General features: G+C 48.1%; 1 protein-coding gene across 3 annotated transcripts in view; it reads left to right on the forward strand.

Moving 5' to 3' along the window:
• The first annotated feature begins 935 nt into the window (after window positions 1-935).
• Window positions 936-20,268, forward strand: part of PMP22 (peripheral myelin protein 22) — a 34,098-nt gene continuing 14,765 nt past the window's right edge. The window contains exons 1-3 of one of the 3 annotated variants that reach the window (XM_037727239.1): window positions 936-1,139; window positions 5,571-5,682; window positions 6,778-6,877. In XM_037727239.1, the coding sequence (XP_037583167.1) occupies window positions 5,605-5,682; window positions 6,778-6,877 (178 nt within the window). In that variant the 5' untranslated portion in view covers window positions 936-1,139; window positions 5,571-5,604. Of the gene's footprint in view, window positions 1,140-3,756; window positions 3,913-5,490; window positions 5,683-6,777; window positions 6,878-20,268 lie in introns of those variants that run through there. The other 2 variants (XM_037727238.1, XM_017496851.2) reach the window with 2 other exon arrangements.

Consider the following 20,268-nt stretch of genomic DNA (forward strand, 5'->3'; position numbering starts at 1 on the left):
TTTCAATAGAGGTTGTTTACTTGCATTAAGTTTATCTCATGAAGGTCAGCTTGATGAGGGCACATTAAAGACAGTCGGAAGAACCCACTCAGTTTTTTTTTTTTTTTTTTTTTTGAGACAGAGTTTCACTCTTGTTGCCCAGGCTAGAGTGCAATGGCGCAATCTCAGCTCACTTCAACCTCTGCCGCCTGGGTTTGAGTGATTCTCCTGCCTCAGCCTCCTGAGTAGCTGGATTATAGGTGTCCACCACCACATGCGGCTAATTTTTGTATTTTTAGTAGAGATGGGATTTTGCCATGTTGGTCAGGCTGGTCTCAAATTCCTGACTTCAGGTGATGTATTCACCTCAGCCTCCCAAAGTGCTGGGATTACAGGTTCGAGCCACTGCATCTGGCCTGTCTAAGTTTTATTCTAATGTACAATGAATACATGTGATCATTTGTGATGGAGTCTAGGTAGACAGGGCAGGTAGCAGAGAGTCTTTCCATCCAGGGGTTGGAACAAAGCAGACTTGATCTGATGATTCTTGAGACATTTGGTTCACTGCTGTGATGCTGTGAGAGATTATCTGTGCAATGTCTGGGCTCCTTAAAATGATGTTTATTTAAAATAAAACTTACCTGTACATATGTAACGCTGTAGACACAGACCCTTCACACAGTATATTTATATTTAATCTCTGCAGAATTCACTGGGAGGAGAGGGGAGGGCACTGAGAATCAGTGGGGTCTCTTGGCTATTACACAGGTTGGCACTTCCAGAGAGAACAGCCTTGGCATCACAGGTTTCAGACATACTCAAAGCTCTTCTCCCTTCCAGTTCCAGTTTCTCCATGCCCTGGAAATCACACAAAGTTGGACACTGTCTCTTTAAATAGTAGAGGCTGAGAACTTCTCAGGCCACCATGACATATCCCAGCATTGGACCAGCCCCTGAATAAACTGGAAAGACGCCTGGTCTGGCTTCAGTTACAGGGAGCACCACCAGGGAACATCTCGGGGAGCCTGGTTGGAAGCTGCAGGCTTAGTCTGTCGGCTGCAGGTCTCTGACTGCGCTGTGGGGAGGGCCTTGCCTTAGCATTCCTTGCATTTCACTGCAAAGAAATCTGCTTGGAAGAAGGGGTTATACTGTTCGGCCGGGTGAGTTTTATTGGCAAACTGTGCCTCTGGGGGATGTGCGTTTATGCTTTACAAGAATTGCCTGATTCCCCACCCCCTGCAAGCTGCAAATGAAAAGGTTGCAGAGGAGACAGTGCATTTGTGTTGGAATTGACTGGAGATTCAGAGGGCTTTTTTTCATCCTTGGTTAAGAAGTGGATATACACCCCGGCTGGGGAGGTGAGAGGGCCATCTGAGAGCATCTGGAAACCCTAATGCATCCAGATTGAAAGGAAGAAAGGGATCTAGATGCTTTTTCCTCCATGGAAAATAGCTGTGTGCACGCAGCTGGCAGGTGGCCTTGGTAAGCAGGTTAGGGAGAAGCTGCCACCTGTGGCAGATCCTTGGCCAGCCGGGCTCTGGGTGCGGCAAGCCTGGTCAGCAGGCACTAAGTAGCATTTCCTCTCCCACCACTGAGAGCCAGGCAGGAGGCCAGAGGCAGCGAGAAACAGATGGGTTGGGTTTACCTGTCTGGCAGTGTATGGTGCGGCTGTGACCAGTGGTTATGGATTAAAATACTGGGTTCAAAAAAAAGCCAGAAGTGAGCTGTGCCTCCCAATATGTGCGCTTTTCTGTATGTATATATACTTTATTAAAAAGTTTATTTGAAAATCAGAAAGGAAGGGAAAGAAAACCCTGAGTTAGATAGGCTAATATTTGTAAAGTGCTTACTTAGAACAGTTCTGAGAATGTAGTGATCACATAAATGTTGGTTAGATAAAGTCCAAATGACATAAAGTAATAATTTCTAGAGCAAATCTAACCCATAAAATGACCCATGGAGGAAAGAAAACACTTCCATGTCTTTATACTTTTCTATTGCATATGCACTTTCATTTATAAATCTCTATCTATCTGTCTATCTGTCTATCTGTCTATCTGTCTGTCTGTCTGTCTGTCGGTCTGTCTATCTACCTACCTACCTGCCTACCTACCTTATCAGAGTTACAAGCAACTTTAGTGCAGAGGTGGTCAGGTCATCCCTGAAGGGTTAACGTGAGAGTTAAATGTGATGTAATAACAGTGGTGGTAATTCGGGCACTGGGCCCTTATTCTGTTGCAGACACTATGTTAGCTGCTTTGTACATATTGTCTCCTTCAATCATCACCATAAACCTTTAAAGCAGGGATTATTAGTTCCTTTTGCACCTGAGGAAACTGAAGCTCACTGAACTTCAGAAATTGCCCAAAGTCACAACAGATGTAAGCAAGGTGATCAGGTTTGCTGGAGTCCAGGGCCAGAGTGCCTAACCACTGCACCGTAGTGTCTCTCACAGACCCCGCAAAGTGCCTGGCATATAATGGGCACTGAATACAATTTTTATAAGCATGCTTCATTTTAATCTAACATGAGAGTTTTTAAAAGATCATTGTTTGGAGAATTTTTCAAATTTATTTTTACTCACAGTAAGAATATACAATTAGGTAAAATGGCAGCTCCTTTCAAATAGTACAATAATATTGAATTATTTGAATCATTGAGAGTGATGAGCTTCTGTGACGCAGTACACTAGAGGTAGGGAAATGTGTGTGTGTGTGTGTGTGTGTGTGCGCGCGCGCGCGTGTCTCTGTGTGTGTGTGTGTGCGCGCGCGTGCATGAATTGCTGCACCTTCAGGCAAAGACCTTTATCATCCACATTCCTGCTCCCTGTCCCGTGCATCAAGGCTGGCCTGCTCACGAGCGTCTCAGTGAGGCACGCCTCTGCCAAGCGGAGGCTGAAGGATAGCCTCTCTCCCTGTAACGCTGGGCGGGCCACATCAGGAGGCTATGAATCAGCTGATTTCCTTGGCTGCTCCAACTCCACCTCAAATGGCCACCTCGCACCCGCCCCCCAAACCCCATGGCCAGGACGCCAGCCAATGCTGACTGCTAAGACCGACTGCTGCGGGCACACTTTGCCTCGAGCTTATTCGGTGGTAGTCTGGTTTTGGCCGGGGTAGCAGAAGCCCAATCCCAGGCCACGCTGTCTAGTAGTCGGCCAGACTTTTCTTTCCCTAATTCGCACCCAAACAGAGCCCGCTAGATCGATCCCGCCAATCCTAGGAAGCCGGCATGCTTCCTAGGTGCCCACACTAATAGCTGGGACCAGAGAGGGGCAGGTGCGCCCGGCTAAGACGCCAGGACAGGCCAGGTGCTCTAGTACCCGAGAGGAGAGGGACTTTTTCCAGCGCTTAAGGCGCCGGCTGCCCTCTATTAGTGGGAGAGGAATCCTGCCCCGGCCCTGCGTGGGCGCGGTCGGCGTCTGCGCGCCCAGAAGCGCAGCCCTGGGCATCTGCGGAGCTACATCTGGCAGGTTCTTCCCAGGTGGGCTGAGGGGGCTGAGGGGCCAGTTTCTCGGCCAACACTAGGTTTCCATGATCTCCATCGGGCCAGGGGAGGTGGGAGGTGGGAGGCAAGAAAGCTCAGCGGCCTCTGGTTTCGAGTAAAAGTCGCCGCGGTTTTGCAGAGACCGACTTTTTCCTGAGGTGCATTTAAAGCCAAGTTAACTGTCTCCTGCCCTCCCTCTGTCCTGCCCCCTCTCCTCCCGGAGTCCCGCCCTCCCGCACACGCTGACCTAGGGACACACCCTACTGCAGCGACGCAAACAGGGCGTTGTTCCCGTTAAAGGGGAACGCCGGGAGCCTCCCACTGCCCCCTTGCTTCGCGCGCGCGCAGCCCCGCAGCGCAGCTTTGGCGACGCCAGCAGCGGAGCCAACGCACCCGAGTTTGTGCTTGAAGCCATCCTGAGGATCGGGACAGCTGTTCCTTTGGGCTGTAAGTGATTTGGTGGGGAGAGTGGAGGAGATGGGGGAGAAATGTGGGCATCTTCTAGAGAGGGTGCCAGAAAGCGCAGATCAGGCGCGGGTTTTTGCCGGCTCCCTGGGGCTTCTGCCAGGGCCACAGGGTCCCCGGTCTGCCCTGTTTCCTTCCAATGGGACTTGGAGTAATACAACGAGGAGGGCCTTTATGGTCTGTAAGCCCTTACAGGGCAAGGGTGATAGTGCCGGTGTCTGGATAGAGCATAAGGGCGGCCCAGTTTTCGCCTTGCTGAAGAGGCGTCGACTCTGGGACGCACTGGCAAAACAGTCCCTGTGGCTGACATCCCGAGAGTGCTGAACTACTGTGGTTCCCCAGTTCCCAGCCTCATGCCATTGGTTTAATTTAAACCCTCTGGGAGTCACCAAAAATCCTTGTTTATTGCTTCCAGTGCATTCCAGAGTTTCTTTGAAAGTGTTGCTTGTGGAGAGGAACGGAGGGGCCTGGGATTGGGTACTTTGCAAACTGAGTAATTGAAACGTTGTCTCCCTGGTCCTAGACTCTGCCTGAAATGGTCCCCAGAGTCTCAGCCAGATCGTTCACAGCCATGCATATCCTCTAACAGGTCATCCCAGCCTTCAGTTCCCCAAAGTCTAAAATGAGGGGCGGGCCAGGACCGCATTACTTTGGATAGGTGTCCTGCCGGCTCTGACCGGCTGGAATTCTCGGACTCAGCCTTTTACTCTCCGTCTCTCTCTCCCGCCCGCTGGACATCTGCTCCCATCGGTCCTGGCTCCTGGGCTGCTGTTCCACGGCGTCCAGACCAGAGCTCAGGCTTGACGGGGTCTGTGTCCTGGCTTTGAGTGCCTGGGGTGCAGACTGGACCCCCAGGCGAGCACGTGGGTCTAGTGCAGGAGCAGAATGCCCCCTGCCCCCAGGGACTGCGTGGGGAAGCGCTCGGTGGACGGGAAGCGCAGGGTCCGGGCAACCCTTCCAGGCCATTCTTTCCTTTCCACACTCCCCTGGCACTGCACCGCCTCTCCGGAGCCGCCGGAGTCTGCGCGAGGCTGAGCTGGGGCCAGACGGTTCCTCTACGCTGGCAGAATTGGGTGGAAACTTGGAGACTAACGGAATGCGCAGCGCGCTGGGGTCTGGGAAACCAGCCTCCTGGCCGCTGTCTCCCCCACCGCATCCCGCGGGTGTCTCCAGGTCTCAGGCGGAAATCTGGGCGCCTACTCCCGTCACCCCTACCTCCACCCCCCATGGGGGAATTCACCCCCTGAACCGGGGTCTCGGCGAACGTGACCTCTCCCCATTCCCGGGAGGTCCCCGGGAGGCGCTCGCGGTAGGTGGAAGCGTGCAGTGGCCTCCGCTCATATTTTCTGGAATCCCCTCTGTCCCCTGGATGATTTTAGACGTGCACGCCGCCTATTTTGTTCCAAAAGCAGAAGATGTACCCTTGCAGGCGGGCCCGGCCGGGCGTTGGGCGCTGGTCCTGCAGGCGGCTGCTGCCCCCTCTCGGCAGCGGGCGGCGCGAGGGCTCCAGACCCGCGCGGGCGGGCTGCGGGCGCGGGGCCAGGCCGGGCCTTCCGCTAGTGCGCGGGACCCTCCCTCTGCGCGCGCCTCCCTCGCTCGGCCCAGTGCGTTCGGCCTCACGCCCGGCGCTCTCCCCGCAGGCAGAAACTCCGCTGAGCAGAACTTGCCGCCAGAATGCTCCTCCTGTTGCTGGGTATCATCGTCCTCCACGTCGCGGTGCTGGTGCTGTTGTTCGTCTCCACGATCGTCAGCGTGAGTGCCTGGCGGGGAGGCTCCCTGCGCGGCCCGCCCTTCCCCAGCTGGGTTCCCAGCCCTAGCTCCCTCTGGTTCAGTGCTGTGTTATTTGCAGACAGTTGGAAGTCTCAGACGTCCCGGGGACGTTTCTGGCAATCTGCCCGCTTCCAGTTGCTTTGAGAAAAGGAGAGCAGATTCAGCGATAGGAAGGAAGCGAGCCCTGGGCTGGGTTAGCTGCGCAGGCATCTCAGCCAAATACCTTCAGAGCAGATCTAGGCTAGTCCCCGATCTTCATTTGATAAGATGGTTTAGCATTTTTTTGGGTCCATGCAGCTTCGTTGAAGAAGAATATTTATGAAAATGTCTGTGTGTGTTTTTCTCCAAACCATAACTGAGATGGGTGACCTAATTTATAAAACACCCTTTTAGGACTTAAAATTGGAAAGTTAAAGTTTTCGGAAGAGAGCTCACAGGTCCCATGTCAGCTTTATGGCATAAGCAGAACACCTTGTTAGTAAGGCTTCCACTGAGAGGAACAGGCCGTCAGAGTAACTTCTGTTACAAAACCATCTAGCCCATTAGATCTTAAAGTTATTTTCTTGGCGATGAAGATGACCAGACATTCAGGCAGTTTTACCATGGTGGCTTTTACCTCTTAATTGAAGGCACATTTGTAAGCATGATTTTCTAGTCTCTGCGAGAAATAATTATGTTGGGGATGCGTGACATTTGTAAGCATCTTCACAGTATCTTCATTGTGCCTGGCGATAATAATGGCAGATTGATAGGAGTTATAAACAAAGAAACAGGCTCAGAGAGGTGGGCTGGGGGAATGACCCCCAGAGATGCTGGGACAGAAATGTCTCAGGAGGTTGAGTGTATGGTTCCTTCTACTATAGTAAACATTTCTACACATAATTGCTTCCGTGTGCATGTGAAACTTTTCCATTTACAAAGTGCTTTTAAGTCATCAAACATTGGCTCTTACCATGCAGGGGTGGGGGGTAGCCAGGTGGATGAGGGTGTTTTCACCATCCCTGGGGCTTTCTCCTTCCCCCTTTCCTTCACTCCTCATTCCTCCCTGACTCAGGATATCTATCTGATTCTCTCTAGCAATGGATCGTGGGCAATGGGCACTCAACTGATCTCTGGCAGAACTGTAGCACCTCTTCTTCGGGAAACGTCCACCACTGTTTCTCATCGTCAGCAAACGGTGAGGCTGGTTTTGTGCTCCACGAGCTTGTCCTTAGATGCCTGTAACGTGTTTCTCCGTCCATACCTGGAAACGCTTATTGGAAGACACAAGCCAGAACGTTGTTGCTGGGGTGGGGTGGGATGTGACAGGGGGTCATGAGTCCAGGGCAAAAGGGGAGAGGTGGTGATCTCGCTGGGGAAGCTGAGATCCTGGGCATCAATGTGATTCTCTCTGCCTAGACACATGCCCTTAGTGGACTCCTGATCACTTAGGATAATGCCTTTTGTGATTAAAAAAAATGTGAACCTGGGAGCTGTAGAGGTGGTATGATAGCTAAACCTCAGGCAAACCCCCTTGGGATATCTGATCAAACATGTATCTCTGGTTTGGTGGCTGTCTCTATTCAGAAATGTCCTGCTGCTTTCTGCTGTAGTGACGGTGGGGCTATCTCACTGTACAATCAGTTACATGGACACAAGACTAATGGCCTTTCCCTGTCTTGGGCCTCAGTGATGCCACCTAGCATCAAAACCTTTGAATATTTCCTTATTGCAGGATGAGGACTTGAAGCTATTTGCAAAACCCTAAGCTGAGCCCTGGGGGCTCTTTATCCAGAAGACTGTATTTCTCCTCTGTCCTCAGCATCTTTGATTGTGAGATGTGGAAGCCAGGCTTCCTGAGGGTCAAGTTAAGGGATAGTTGGCAGCAGAAGCACCAACTAGATACCCCAAGCACCCAGAAGGAAAAGAATGCCCAGCCAGGAGCTCTGCGTCTTTGGTTGCAGACAGGCAGAGGTAAATAGGATGAGCTATTTTGGTGGCTGAGTAGGCCACAACAATTGATGCTGAGACTCCGTGGACCTGGATCCACGTGGCCTTTTGTTCCAAAAGATGTGTCCTCAGCCTGGAAGTACCTAGAGATACGGCAGAGCTTTCCTGACATTCAGGGTTTAAAAGGCCACAGAAATACAGATTTAAATATTTCTGCAGTTACTCATAAATCTAGTATATATGTTCAAGATGCTACACCAGATGAGAGAAACCAATTTAGATCCAGCTCAATAAAGCAGGCAGTGAAGTGGCCTTTGGTTCTGGCTTTGCATAATCGTTTCTTTGCTGGACTTTTGCCTCGCACGGCTCCGTACCTAGTAATACCTAAGCATGTGGCTGAAGCATTATAAACAAAATTCCTTGAAACACAGTACAAATAGAAACTGCTAAAATGCTCATTTGGTAATTTATATGGAGAAGATAAGCAAGGAGTAGAAAACCCTGCTTTATGTTTTTACCTTCTGGGCTGGGGAGGGAGCAGAGAAAAGATCCCAGTTCTACTGAAGTGAGAGCAGTGTTTAATCTTGTCTCTGAGTGTGTGAAACACATTGAATTAGAGCCATCCCAGATATTGCATGGTGGGTTTGGATGGTGAGTTGGCAACTGAGTAAATGAAATACTCATGAGTGCCTGAGAATGTGACCGTAGCACACTGCTTGTCCCCAAAGCCACAGCATCTGGTTTCTCCCCCTTCAGGGTCTGGCTGAAGTTCCCTGAGCACTGCGGATGGGAGTCTCCATACTCGCTACTGACACCTGGTGGTTTCAAGTAGTGACTCAGCCCGAAAAGGGCAGGCTTTGGTGCTCACAGGCGCCATCCCCAAGTGGCATCTGGCCACGCAGGTTGGCAAGGAATCCTGGACTCTTGGGCCCAGAAGGGGGCAGTTTTGGCAGGAGTATTAAAACCCGACTGAGTTTCAGCAGAAATGAGGTGGCAGGGGAGTTGCTAAGTTGTGCTTAAACCATCTGGAAGGGAAGTGATATTGACCTGTAGCCTGTTAACTGACTTGCATTCGGTGTCTTCTGCGGTTGGAAATAGCTGTCAGTTGGTTTTAATCAGGAAACTTCTTATCTCTCAACTTGTTCCTTCTGTGCCCAGCTTATGTTCTTGGGTTCATTTACAATGCCTCCTTAGTGTGGGTTTCAAATTGGCCTTGTTGCTTTCGGTGAGGACCCCAGAGTGTCCGTTCTTCACATCTCCCCTCTCAGCTCTCACAATCAGGGCGTTTTAAAAACATCAGGACACTGCCCCTGAACTCGCTGGGTGTGTTTCCACTCCACTCAGGTTTAATCTAAATTTGAAGCTTCTGTTTACACGTCCCCAGTGGCATTTGTCTCTACTGCTATTTTCCCCAAAGTGGTAGCACTTGTTAGGATTTCAGCCCTGAGTGGCAAATCCTCAGGGGCCTCTTCAATTGAATTTAACAATTGTGGCAGCAAACAATAAGCTGAAAAAATTGCATGATTTTAAAAACATTATACTGCCTTTACAAATGAACTATGTTCATTGCAAACCATTTACCTTGTCTGTATTTGCTCTTAGAATGTTTGAAAAAAATACTTGTTAAGTAATCAAAAGTAATTCATTATTGACATCGATTTGTGAAGAGTATGTTGCAAGTGTGAAAATCTGTTGTTTTCTTTGGTTTTGTTTTTCTGAGATGGAGTCGCACTCTGTCATCCAGTTTGGTGTGCAATGGTGAGATCTCAGCTCACTACAACCTCTGCCCCCTGGGTTCAAGTGATTCTCCTGCCTTAGCCTCCTGAGTAGCTGGGATTACAGGTGTGTGCCACCACACCTGGCTAATTTTTGTATTTTTAGTAGAGACAGGGTTTCACCATTTTGGCCAGGCTGGTCTCGAACTCCTAACTTCAGGTGATCTGCCCACCTTGGCCTCCCAAGGTGCTGTGATTATAGACGTGAGCCACTGCACCACCTGACTTGCTGTTTTTTTTCCGAACGGACTTGTTATTCTTGGGGCATGACCACAACACTACACCTCTCTCTGGGGTTGCCATTCATGTTGTTTTCTACATGAATGGGGCCCCCTGGCATCGTGCCATAGGGCAGTCTAACATCTAGGTTGTATAGTTTGAAAAAGACATACCAGATCTTGCCCCTAAGCTACATCTTAATATTAGAAATAGTTTTAGAGTTTTAACTAACTGACCTTAACTCCGCCTGCCGTCTCGTTTTTCTAAATGTGTTTGCATACTTTCTGGCATCCCTGATCCTCCCCACCCCCGACTGCTCATCTGTCTTGTGTGGGCAGAGGTAAGAGAGACTTAGTGTGGGGATATGACCTTGTGTCCAGTGACTCTCTGACCCTGGAAAGCTTGGGCCTTGCCTTGATGGTCCCGAGCCTGGTCAAGGAGTCAGGAGATAAGTATGGAAGTGTGAATCACTCCCTGGGAAGGCAGCACAGCCTAGATACCCAAGGGGAGGCAGGCAGACAGTGCCCGAGTTCAGGGGAGGAAGCGGAAGGGAAATCTATGGTGGGAGGTAGAATTTGATCCATCCTAATTTGATCCGTCCTCTAAAGCAGGGGCAGGATTCAAGTCAATACAGACAAGGGGGAGAAGGATATTCCCTGTTAGGGCAATGACGTGACCTAAGGTAAGGGTAGAGCAAGGCAGGGGATGGAGTAGACCAGTTGGCTAGTGTTCTAGTTAGGATTAGTGTTGACTGTGTATAAGAGAACATCTTCAAGTAGTAGGGGCGTAACTAAGATCAGTTATTTTTCTCTCTTTTAAAATAAGTCTGGAAGTCGGTAGCCAGAGAGAGGCATGGAGGTTCCACGAAGTTGTCAGAGATTCAGGCACTTTCTAGCTCATTTCTTTACCATCTCTTGACTGTCATCTTCAGGAAGCAGAAGGCTGCTAGAGCTCCTGCCGTCTCATCCACGATGCAAGCAGTAAGGGGAGAAAGGAGGCGGGGAAGAATGAGTCACACGGTCACACCTACACCTGTTTACAAGGAAGGCTGAGAAATGTAGCCATTGGGCCTTGGGGGAAGCATGGCTTCTCAACTCATAGAAGCCTGGCAGCAAGTAGCCCCCTGTAAGCCTGGTGTGGAATACTTCCCTTTGAGGGTTTGACCACCCATTCCCATACCCAGTCACACTCTTCTGCAATAGCTCAGTTGGGCCCTATGCAGTTCTGTAAGACCCAGTTATTTTAGCATTCTTCAAAGAGTCCATCTCTGCTGCACCTTGGGCTCTGTCAGCAACCCCACCATTCTCACACGGACTCTTCTCAGAGACTTTAGAATCCTTCGAAGCTTCTCTCTATTGCTACTGCCTCTCCAAGTATAAGTGAAGTCTTATGATTATTTAATGACATCTCTTGAATCTTTATTTTCCTCCAGTTGAGACCTCTCTTATGAATCTCAGACCTGTTTACCCAGCTATCTACTGGCCAGTTTCCTTGGGATATCTAGGAGAGGCCCCCAAGCCACTGTGCCAGAGTCAGTCCATATCTTCCTCTGCCAAATCTGCCCCTTGGCCACTTTCTAGTATTTTAGAGAATGCTGCCTCACCAGCTGGCAAACCAAACATCTAGAGTCTGCCTTCACGTGTTTCCTTCTTTCTCTTCTCAGCATCGTCACAGGTCCCTCAGGCCACCCTGTCATTCCAATTCCTGTTGCCCACCTGTGGTCACGCTGCCTCCTCATTTGTCAGAGGCATCAGGACAGCCTCCTAACTAGTTTGCCTGAACGCTTTTTTGCTCCCGTGTGACTCATTTTTAATATGGAATCCAGGCTGATATTAAAAAAAAACACAAACCTAATTATATTGTTCCTCATTTTGAAACCTTTCAGAGGCCCTTCATTGGTCTTAATCTTCAGATGAAAATCTTTAACAAAGGCCCATAGGAATCTACCTGAATGATTGACTGCTGCTTCTCTTACATTTCACTTCCCATCTCCCTTCCTCTCATCTTGGAATTTCAGCATTCTCTCACTTCCTGAAGCATGCAATTCCCACATCGGGAGTCTCTCCTTTTCTCTTCTAATCTTTTGTGCAGGGCTATACCTTGAACAGCTGTCACGTGCCAGATACTATTGTAGGTGCTAAGGTTACAAGAGTGAACAAGAGCTTATGTTTTACTGGGTAAACCAGTCAATAAACATGGAGAATTTGGGGGCAAGGGTAAGAACTGTGTAAGACAGGGCAATGGGATAAAGAGGGATTGCAGTGATGAAGGAAGGTCTCCTTGAGGGGTTACCCCTTGAGGGTGGCCAGGAGTCAGCCGTATGAACATCTGGGGGAGGTTCCGTATAGAAGGACCAGCAAGTGGAAGATGGCTGCGGAGGTAAGGAGCTTGGCTTAGACGAGGGACAGAGAGCAGGGCAGAACAGTGGGAACAGAGAGTGAGGGGTAAACAGAATCACAGACCATCTCAACCTCCCCCCACACACACTAGGAAGGAGGTGGTGCATACCCATGCATTTCTAACTTTTGTGATTTCCTTAGTGCTGCTCTGTCTTCCATGGGTTTCTTGACGGTCTGTTTAATTCCAACTCGGAGTGACAGTCCCGAAGCCTCCATAAGGCAGAATATAACAGAAATTGTACAAGGTAGAAATGCGTCAGTATATTTTCAGTGATTATTTTGGGTGATGGGATTCTTATCACTTTGGCTGTTTTCTTTTGCTGATAAAAATCATTTTACCTATTTTCCACATTGAGATCTTTTATTTTCACAATCAGAAAATACCTATGAACATGATTTTATGTTAGAAAATTGGTTTTGAGTAACAAGTAGGTTCTCTCTGCCTTGAGTAAGAGAGTGGAGCCCCAGGGCATGGCAGGCAAGGTCCATGGGGTAGCTTTGAATGAGGCCAGTTCCTGGAGCTTTAGTTTGCAAACTGATACAACCTGGAAGGCTCTGGCGAAGGGAGAGGCTGTGCCAAGCCTCCTTAACCAAGAATGTATGGGTGGGTTTGAAATCTACTGACCCAGAGGAGTCAGGCAAAACATTTTCCATGCTATTGAATGAACCAGTGCTTTTTGTTTCGAAATCTCCAAGATCCAAATATCAAGTCCAAGCTCTCAGAAGCGTTCCCTGCTCTTTATTTAATTTGTGTGGACCTGACATGTAGCAGAATGGGTCAGAATACTGAAATCAGGCCACAGGCAACTTGGGAGCCCAGGAGCTGGAAGACCACAGTCCTGGCTTGCCCTGGTCCCTGGGTGGTCTTCATCAGCTTCAGGGACTCTTAACTGAGGCAGGACCCAGACAGAGTTTGTCATCAGTCAAATCTGTCTCTCAGGCCCTGTCCCCTTTGTCTCCGAAGAAAATGTAGTTGATAGATTCTTTCATGCTGAGGTGTTAGGCACAAAAAATGTGTCCCTTCTTGAATCATTTTTGTTTTTAAAGAGGAGGCCAGTGCTCTACACTGAAGTATGAAGGGAATTGTCTGTCCCCAAGCGTCCTCGGCCACCTCCATTGTCTAGGGCAGTCCCTGGAGCCCCTCATTTCTCAGTGACAACAGAGTGTGGGCAGGGCCAGCACCAGCCACTGAGAAGGTGACCACTTACTTCTCTTCTTTTCCATTTAAACAGCAGCAGCAGCAGCAAACTCATGACTATCAATAGGTTGTGTGTGGCATTCGATCAATGCTTTGGGTTTAAAATGAGAAAAACAAAATCTCGCCAGCCTCAGCAGCCCCCAGCATGAGCCCTTGATGGTCTCCTATCATCTCTGTCTTCAGAATGATTCTAGACTTGTTTACCCATTTGGTGACACTGTCATTTTGGCAAGGGCATCAGACCATTTCCTTGTCTGCTGCTCCACTTTTGGCCAGATTTTAGAAGACACAGAGACCTTCTGCGTTGATGGGTTCATGTTTTACAATTTAAAATCTTTGTGGTGCCCGGAAACAACCTTTAATCTCTACTCAAGTAATGGCTCTGGATTTTACAGGCTCCTATGGGATGCCGAGACCCTGGTGGTGCAAGGGAGGTATAGAGGGTGGAATATGTGGTCAACATGCCAAGATTTCAACCTTTAGAGTTTCTCAGATCCCAGTATTCAGGAATTAGTATGAAATGCTTGTTTGAACCTGTGTCTGAACCATATGACCTGGAAATTATAGTCTTTGCTTTAAAACAAACTTCAGTTGTGTCCCCAGGATTTCACCAGCACCAGGAAAACATGCCTTGTATTTCAGGAGCAGGGATTGGCCATGGTCAACCTGAGGTTGTGGGTGTTGATCTTTGGTGCCCGAGGGAAGGCTTTCTGGGATGAAGCCTCCCGACTGTGCAGTCCCACACACATGTGGCACCCACACTGGCAGGGACCTGGAGTCATCTGGCCCATCTCTCCTCCCTATCCCATCGAACTGAAGACCCCTCTGTGATATGCCCAACACAGAGTCACCCTACTACCCTGATGGGGAACTCACTACCTTCAAGACAGCCTCTTCCATTTTTGAAGAGCTAACAGTAAGATCCATTCATTTGTTCTTCCAATCTATTGAGCTTCTCTTATGTCCTGGGTACTGTTCTAGGAATGGGATGCACAGAGATGAACAAGAAAGAGCAGGTCCTAGCCCTTATGCATCTCACAGGGAGTTGGAAGAAACAGGTAATACACAATAAATGGATCACTGTGGGTAATGGAACGTGCTCTGCAGGAAACAAGTAGGGTGATGAAATGGAAAGTCATCCCTGGAGGAATGAGCTGGTCAGGGAAGGCCTCTTCCTTCCATAGTGATTTGGTTTGAGATTTAAAAGACAGGGAGGGACCAGTTGTATGAAGAACCATGGGAAGAAAATTCCAGGAGGTAAAGGGAAGCGCCAAGCCCCTGAGTTAGCTGCAGAAGGAAGGGTGGGGAACGCAGGCGAGAGGGATGGCAGCAGGATCGCTGGGGCCTCACAGGCCGTGCTACTGAGAAGGACAGCTGGGACACCGTGAAGGGTTTTAAGCAGAAGAGTGGCATGATTTGATTTATGTTTGCTAAGCTCATTCTGGCTGTTGAGAATGAATTCTGGGGACCCAGTGATGAGTTTGTGGTCATAGTCCAGACTGGACATGATGATGACACTGAGATGGCGATGATGGCAATGACGACGAGGTGAAGAACACAAACAGCTCATGTAAGTGCCAGGCATGCTTTGAAGAGCAACGCATTTAATCTTCGCAACAACGCTAGCAGGCAGTAGGTGGGTTAGCTAGGAGGGGAAGCAGGGATGAAAACAGGTCCCATGACAGGATTTGCTGATGGGTTACATGCAGGGAGTTAGGGAAGAATGATTCTATTTGGCTCTAGGTTTTGGGCTTGAGTAGCTAGTGTGTAGTTGGATCTTGGAATGAGATGGGGAGACGGAAGGAGGAACAGATTTGTGGGGAGGAGTAGAAATCAGGATTAATATTTTGACTATCAGAGAGGTCATCAGCAAAGCACTTCAATTTAGAAATCTTTAGCTCAGGGGAGAGGTCTAGGCTGGAAATTCAAAGTCAGGAGTCATTCCTCTATACCGAAAGGTATTCAGTGTTGTGGTGCTGAATGCAATGACTTGGGGGGCAGTTGAGAGCAGAAGGCAGAAAAGGGGAACAGGGTCCAGGGCTAAGTCTTGGGCATGCCAGGGGTTAACGAGGGTACAGGAAGGAGAGGAGATTGGGGATGAGCAGGAAGTGATGGGGGAGGAATACCAGGAGATATTGTCATTTAAGAAATTACTTCGTTAAACCCAACACTGCCCCTTTTTTGTCCAGTCACTTACAGTTGCCTTCATTCATGCTTGATGTGCTGGACTTGGGTTTTATCAAGTTGCCTGGCTCATCCTTAAGGAGTTTAAATCCCCGTACTGCCTCCTGGACAGTGACAGAAAGCACAGTTTCTCCTCTACATCATGACTCTTCAAACAGTTGATGATTGCCGTTTTTCTCCCTTCTCTGGTGGTGCTGTCTCCTGCCTTCTTTCAGTGGCTTCTCTGGTGCTGATGAGATTCCGCTGGAGTCCCAGCAAGAAGCACGACCTCTTCTTGCCCTTCTGAAGTTAGGTTAGTGATCTGGCTTGGCAGGCTGATGAGCAGAGAATAAGGGAAGGCTCTCTCTCTTTGCCACTCCATTCTCCTTTCTCCCTCTCTAGCTTTTGTGGATTCTAAGTCTGAAGAATGCTAATCGGATAATTTAATTCATTGGATTTCAAATATATCATTGACTTCTTTGCACCCCCAATGTGTTGTAGTGGAAAACTAGTAGTCTGGGCCTCAGGAGTCCTTGCTTTTCTGCACCAGGTCTGCTTCTAATAAACCAGGTAACCTGGGGCAGGTACCCCGGTTTCCTAAAAGCAGAGTGGGCATTAGGTAGGAACTGAAGTTGGTACCCACACATTGTATGGGTCCTGGAGCCTCTGTTCAGAATCAGGATGTAATTGTGGCATTTAGGGATCTTAAAAGGAGATGGCCTCTGAGCTTGGCCTTGACAATGGGGTAGAATTTCAGTAGGCATAGGGAGCAGAGGTGGGTTTTGTGCTTACAGATGGGCAGTGCTCTACTGTCACTGGGGGTGTGGGTAGCATCTCTGTTGTTCTAGCTCTTAATTTCCATAATGTGTGGCCTTTTTTCATACCTCGGGGGAAAGAAGGAGGGGAACTCTATTATTTCTATAAAGAGAATTGCTTCTACACCTAAAGATCTTAAAACTAAACCAGTTATTCCCTGTTCATTCTCCATTGATGCAGCTCATGACTGCACTGGAAACTTCCTTTCCCATCATTTTCTATGGCCAAACTCAGTGTTTTTAAGTGAGCTATTTTTTTAAAGTACAGAAAAAAAGTTTCCTGATAAATCAGTTTGAAAGACACTAAGTTTTGAAAGTTAAGCAGGCTTTGATAGATCATGGCACATTGTGAATTACCGAGGATGGAGATGGATATCCTTGATCACACAACCCACACCCCTCCTTTTCTTTTGTATCTGGTGGAGTAAGTCTTCCAAGTTCTTGGATAAACAAAGCCTACTCTGTTTCCCCTGTTTCTAGAGTTTTCCAATATGGGTATAAAAACCTCAAACAGCTTACTATCATCCAGCAACCTCGGGTATCTCCGTGGCTGCATGTTCTTCCCTTTAGAAGTCCAAGAACTCACTAGCAGAACAAGAATATGGATGCCAAAGCACAAAACTAGACCCTGAAAAACTAGCTCTGTGCCTGCCGCAAAGCCTGTTAATTAGGAATGCAGTTCATTGGACCATTGTATCAGGTTTAGCCGGAATTCCTTGACATGAAGTTTCCTTCCACTTACTGAGCTGTTTGCGCTCACTAGTGGCCAGCCACAGGTTTTGCTCTAGTTAAAATGCCCCAGGATTACCTGTTGAAAGAGCCTCCCGTGTGGCCTTCATCACCTTTATGAGGGCCAGGCTGGCACCTAGTTGTCTCCATCTGTTTTGCTTTCTGCGTGAATCATAGGCAAAATTAGCCTGACCCGCGAGTCTCATTTCAAGGCCACCGGCTGGGGGAGAAGTTGAAACCCAGGGGGCAAGACCCACACTGGGCTCTAGGCATGCTTGAGCTGGTGGGTGAAGCATACAGGGAAAGGCCACATTGTTTATGATGGGGACCTTTCAGAGACTCAGCTATTTCTGGAATGACATTCATACTGAGAAATAAGGAAAATGGCGATCTGTGTGATGGTGTGGGTTGGGAGGTTTGGGCGTGGGAGCCCTAGTCTTGGGTCCTGTGTTTTGAAAACAGTCTAGCACTATGCAAACGGGAGGTATTGCTAACTCTTTGCCTCTGTGATTCACTCTGCCATGGCTTTTTCTCTCCTGGCCTCTCCAAGGTCTCTGCTGACTCTTTTGCAGCTGTCCTTCCTTTCACTTTCAACAAATCCTGTTCTCTTGAGTCAGAACAGTTTTATGAATTGCCCAGTGTGGGCCTTGAGATGGGGCAGGAGTGGTTCCATGCTGGTAATGAAAGATGCAGATGAATTGTTACATGTTCTTCATCTTTTCTGAGCCCTTAACTCATTAGGTTGTGGGCCCTGGGCTAAGAATATAGCTGAGGGGGCAGATGTATTTCCTTCATCGCTCAGCTGCTCCTACAGCAGGAATCTGACCTTGAAGTGAGCTTTGATCATTGTGCAACCCAAGCTTCCCGTTATCTGCTGGGGGAGCTGGATCTGGATGCTGCCACGGCCCATGTCAGAAACCTGTCAGCAGCTCTCGTACCAGACACTCTCAGTAGAACAGTAGGCCTGCAAAGAGCTTTAGGTTTTTTTTTTTTTTTTTTTTTAAAACTGAGTCTTGCTCTGTCGTCAGACTGGAGTGCAGTGACATGATCTCGGCTCGCTGCAATCTCCGCCTCCCAGGTTGAAGAGATCTCCTGCCTCAGCCTCCCCAGAGTAGCTGGGATTACAGGCACGCGCCACCACACCCAGCTAATTTTTGTGTTTTTAGTGGAGATGGAGTTTCACCATGTTGGCCAGATGGTCTCAGTCTCCTGACCTCATGATCCGCCTGCCTTGGCCTCCCAAAGTGCAGGGATTACGGGCGTGAGCCACCACGGACGGCCAGAGCTCTAGTTTTTAATTCCAGCATTTAGCATCAAGGTTGGATATTGGCTTAAAACCGCCGCTGGGAGCTCCACAAATATTTATCAGGTCTCCACTTTGCACCAGGAACTGAGTGTGGCCTGGAGAATGACAGCAGGTATTCAGCGTAAGCTCTACTATTTATTACATACTTGCAATTTGGGTGGGGGGATGGGGAGGAGTATCGCCACACCGGGGCTCAGGTTAATCCACAGTTTAGCCACTTGGGATGTTGGCGGCACGTCAGGTTTGATCTAAATAAAATAGGTTTGTAATTGACAGCATTTTCCCTTGCATTATATTTCTCTGAACTCAATTATTTTCTGTATCTCTGACTTGTTTTGCTGTAGCAGAGTTTGGCAGATAATAGCTTGCAGGTCGAATCCAACCTGCTTTTTGTAAATAAGATTTTACTGGATAAATGGCTATTGGAGGAATGGGCCACACCGACTCATTTACATCTTGTCCACGGGGATGGCTCATTTTGTGCTACAAAGGCAGAGTTGAGTAGTTGCTAAAAAGACCGTATGACCTGCAAAGCCTTAAGTATTTGCTCTCTGACTCTATAGATAGTTTGCTATCTGAGCAGTATTTGCTTTCAGACTCTGTAGCACCCTTATGCTGGAGAATAGATATGAATTGATACCGAAGTTGTATCAAAACACTTTTAGGAGTTCTGGCCGACATGCTAAGAACCTGGTTTGTGTGAACATTGTGGCTCCCATTTTCATACTGCTTGGTGTGACCCAGATGGAAATGCTGCAGGGCCTGGACCTTCAATAACAGCCTATAAATGCTTGTTTTCCCTGCTTCTCACATTAGCCTTTTAGGTGGGATTATTTGCACTATCCTTTACTAGAGCTTCAATAGCAACTCTTTTGTTTGATCATTACGACAACCCAATGAAATATATTAATGCCTCCAGCTAGTGAAGAGGAATTCAAGGCCAAAAAAATCTATGTGGCAAGTCAGGCAGGTGGTCAGAAGAACTTGACAACAGAGCTCAGCCCCGCCTGGGCAGTTCTAACAGGAGCACACAAATGCTGGAGAGAGTCAGGCTTTGCACATGCTCGCACGGGACCCTATCCTTGGACAGGATCAAAGCCCTGTCATTTCCGGAGTGTGAGATATCAGATGTTTCTTACTGCCCTGGTCATCTGTCTATTCCAGTTCTGATGAATGGTTCTGACTGGGGAGCAGCAACATCTGAGCTTAGGAAATGTCCTCAGGTCCCCGTGGGCTTCCCTTTGAACAACAAGCAGAGCTCTTGAATCTCGCACCAGCCTTTTGGAGCTGGAATGGAGGTTGCTTCCTTCTGGGCTGGGCTCTCTTTTTCCCTCGCTGTCACCGTGAAGCTTTTGATCAATGGCATTGGAGGAAAGGAAAAGCCTCTGTTCTTTTCCTGGGCATGTGGAAGCCCAGTCTGCCCAAATTCCAGTAGCTCTTTGAGTTTTGGAATCCTAACTCTTAATAAGTCAATTGATGGCTGCATCTTTTTCACCTTTGTAGACTTTTAAGTTGCTTTTGATTATTTAAGCAGTACATGTATCATAACACATGAAAATATTCTCAACTGAAAGGTCTTCTTGACCAAACTTCTTCATTGCAACAGTAGTTCCTGGGGGAACCCACTGGTATCAATTTGACACAACTTTGGCTCTTTCCCTATGAATATGTGCATGCCTGTGGATGTCTATATATAATTACATTGTTTTTTCGTGTTTGTTTTCATAATGATGACATGTTGTATGTGCACCTTACTCTTTTCATTGTCTCGGAGATCCTTGAAAGACTGTTCATTTTCTAACTCGTGATTTTTTTAACTGCTACAAAATATTTCATTGTAAGGATGTACCATAATTTATTTTCCCTCATAGAAATGCTACAATGAATGTCCTTATTTATTTTTCTGAGTATATGTTCAATGTTTTTCCATGATATTGTAAACACTTGAACATATATATCATTGTGTCATCATGCTGGAGGTGTTACAATTTTTAAATTAAGTTTAATGGCAAAAGCTACAATTGCTTTTGTACCA

This window comes from Cebus imitator, unplaced genomic scaffold (assembly GCF_001604975.1).
Source record: "Cebus imitator isolate Cc_AM_T3 unplaced genomic scaffold, Cebus_imitator-1.0 Scaffold223, whole genome shotgun sequence".
Lineage (NCBI taxonomy): Eukaryota > Metazoa > Chordata > Mammalia > Primates > Cebidae > Cebus > Cebus imitator.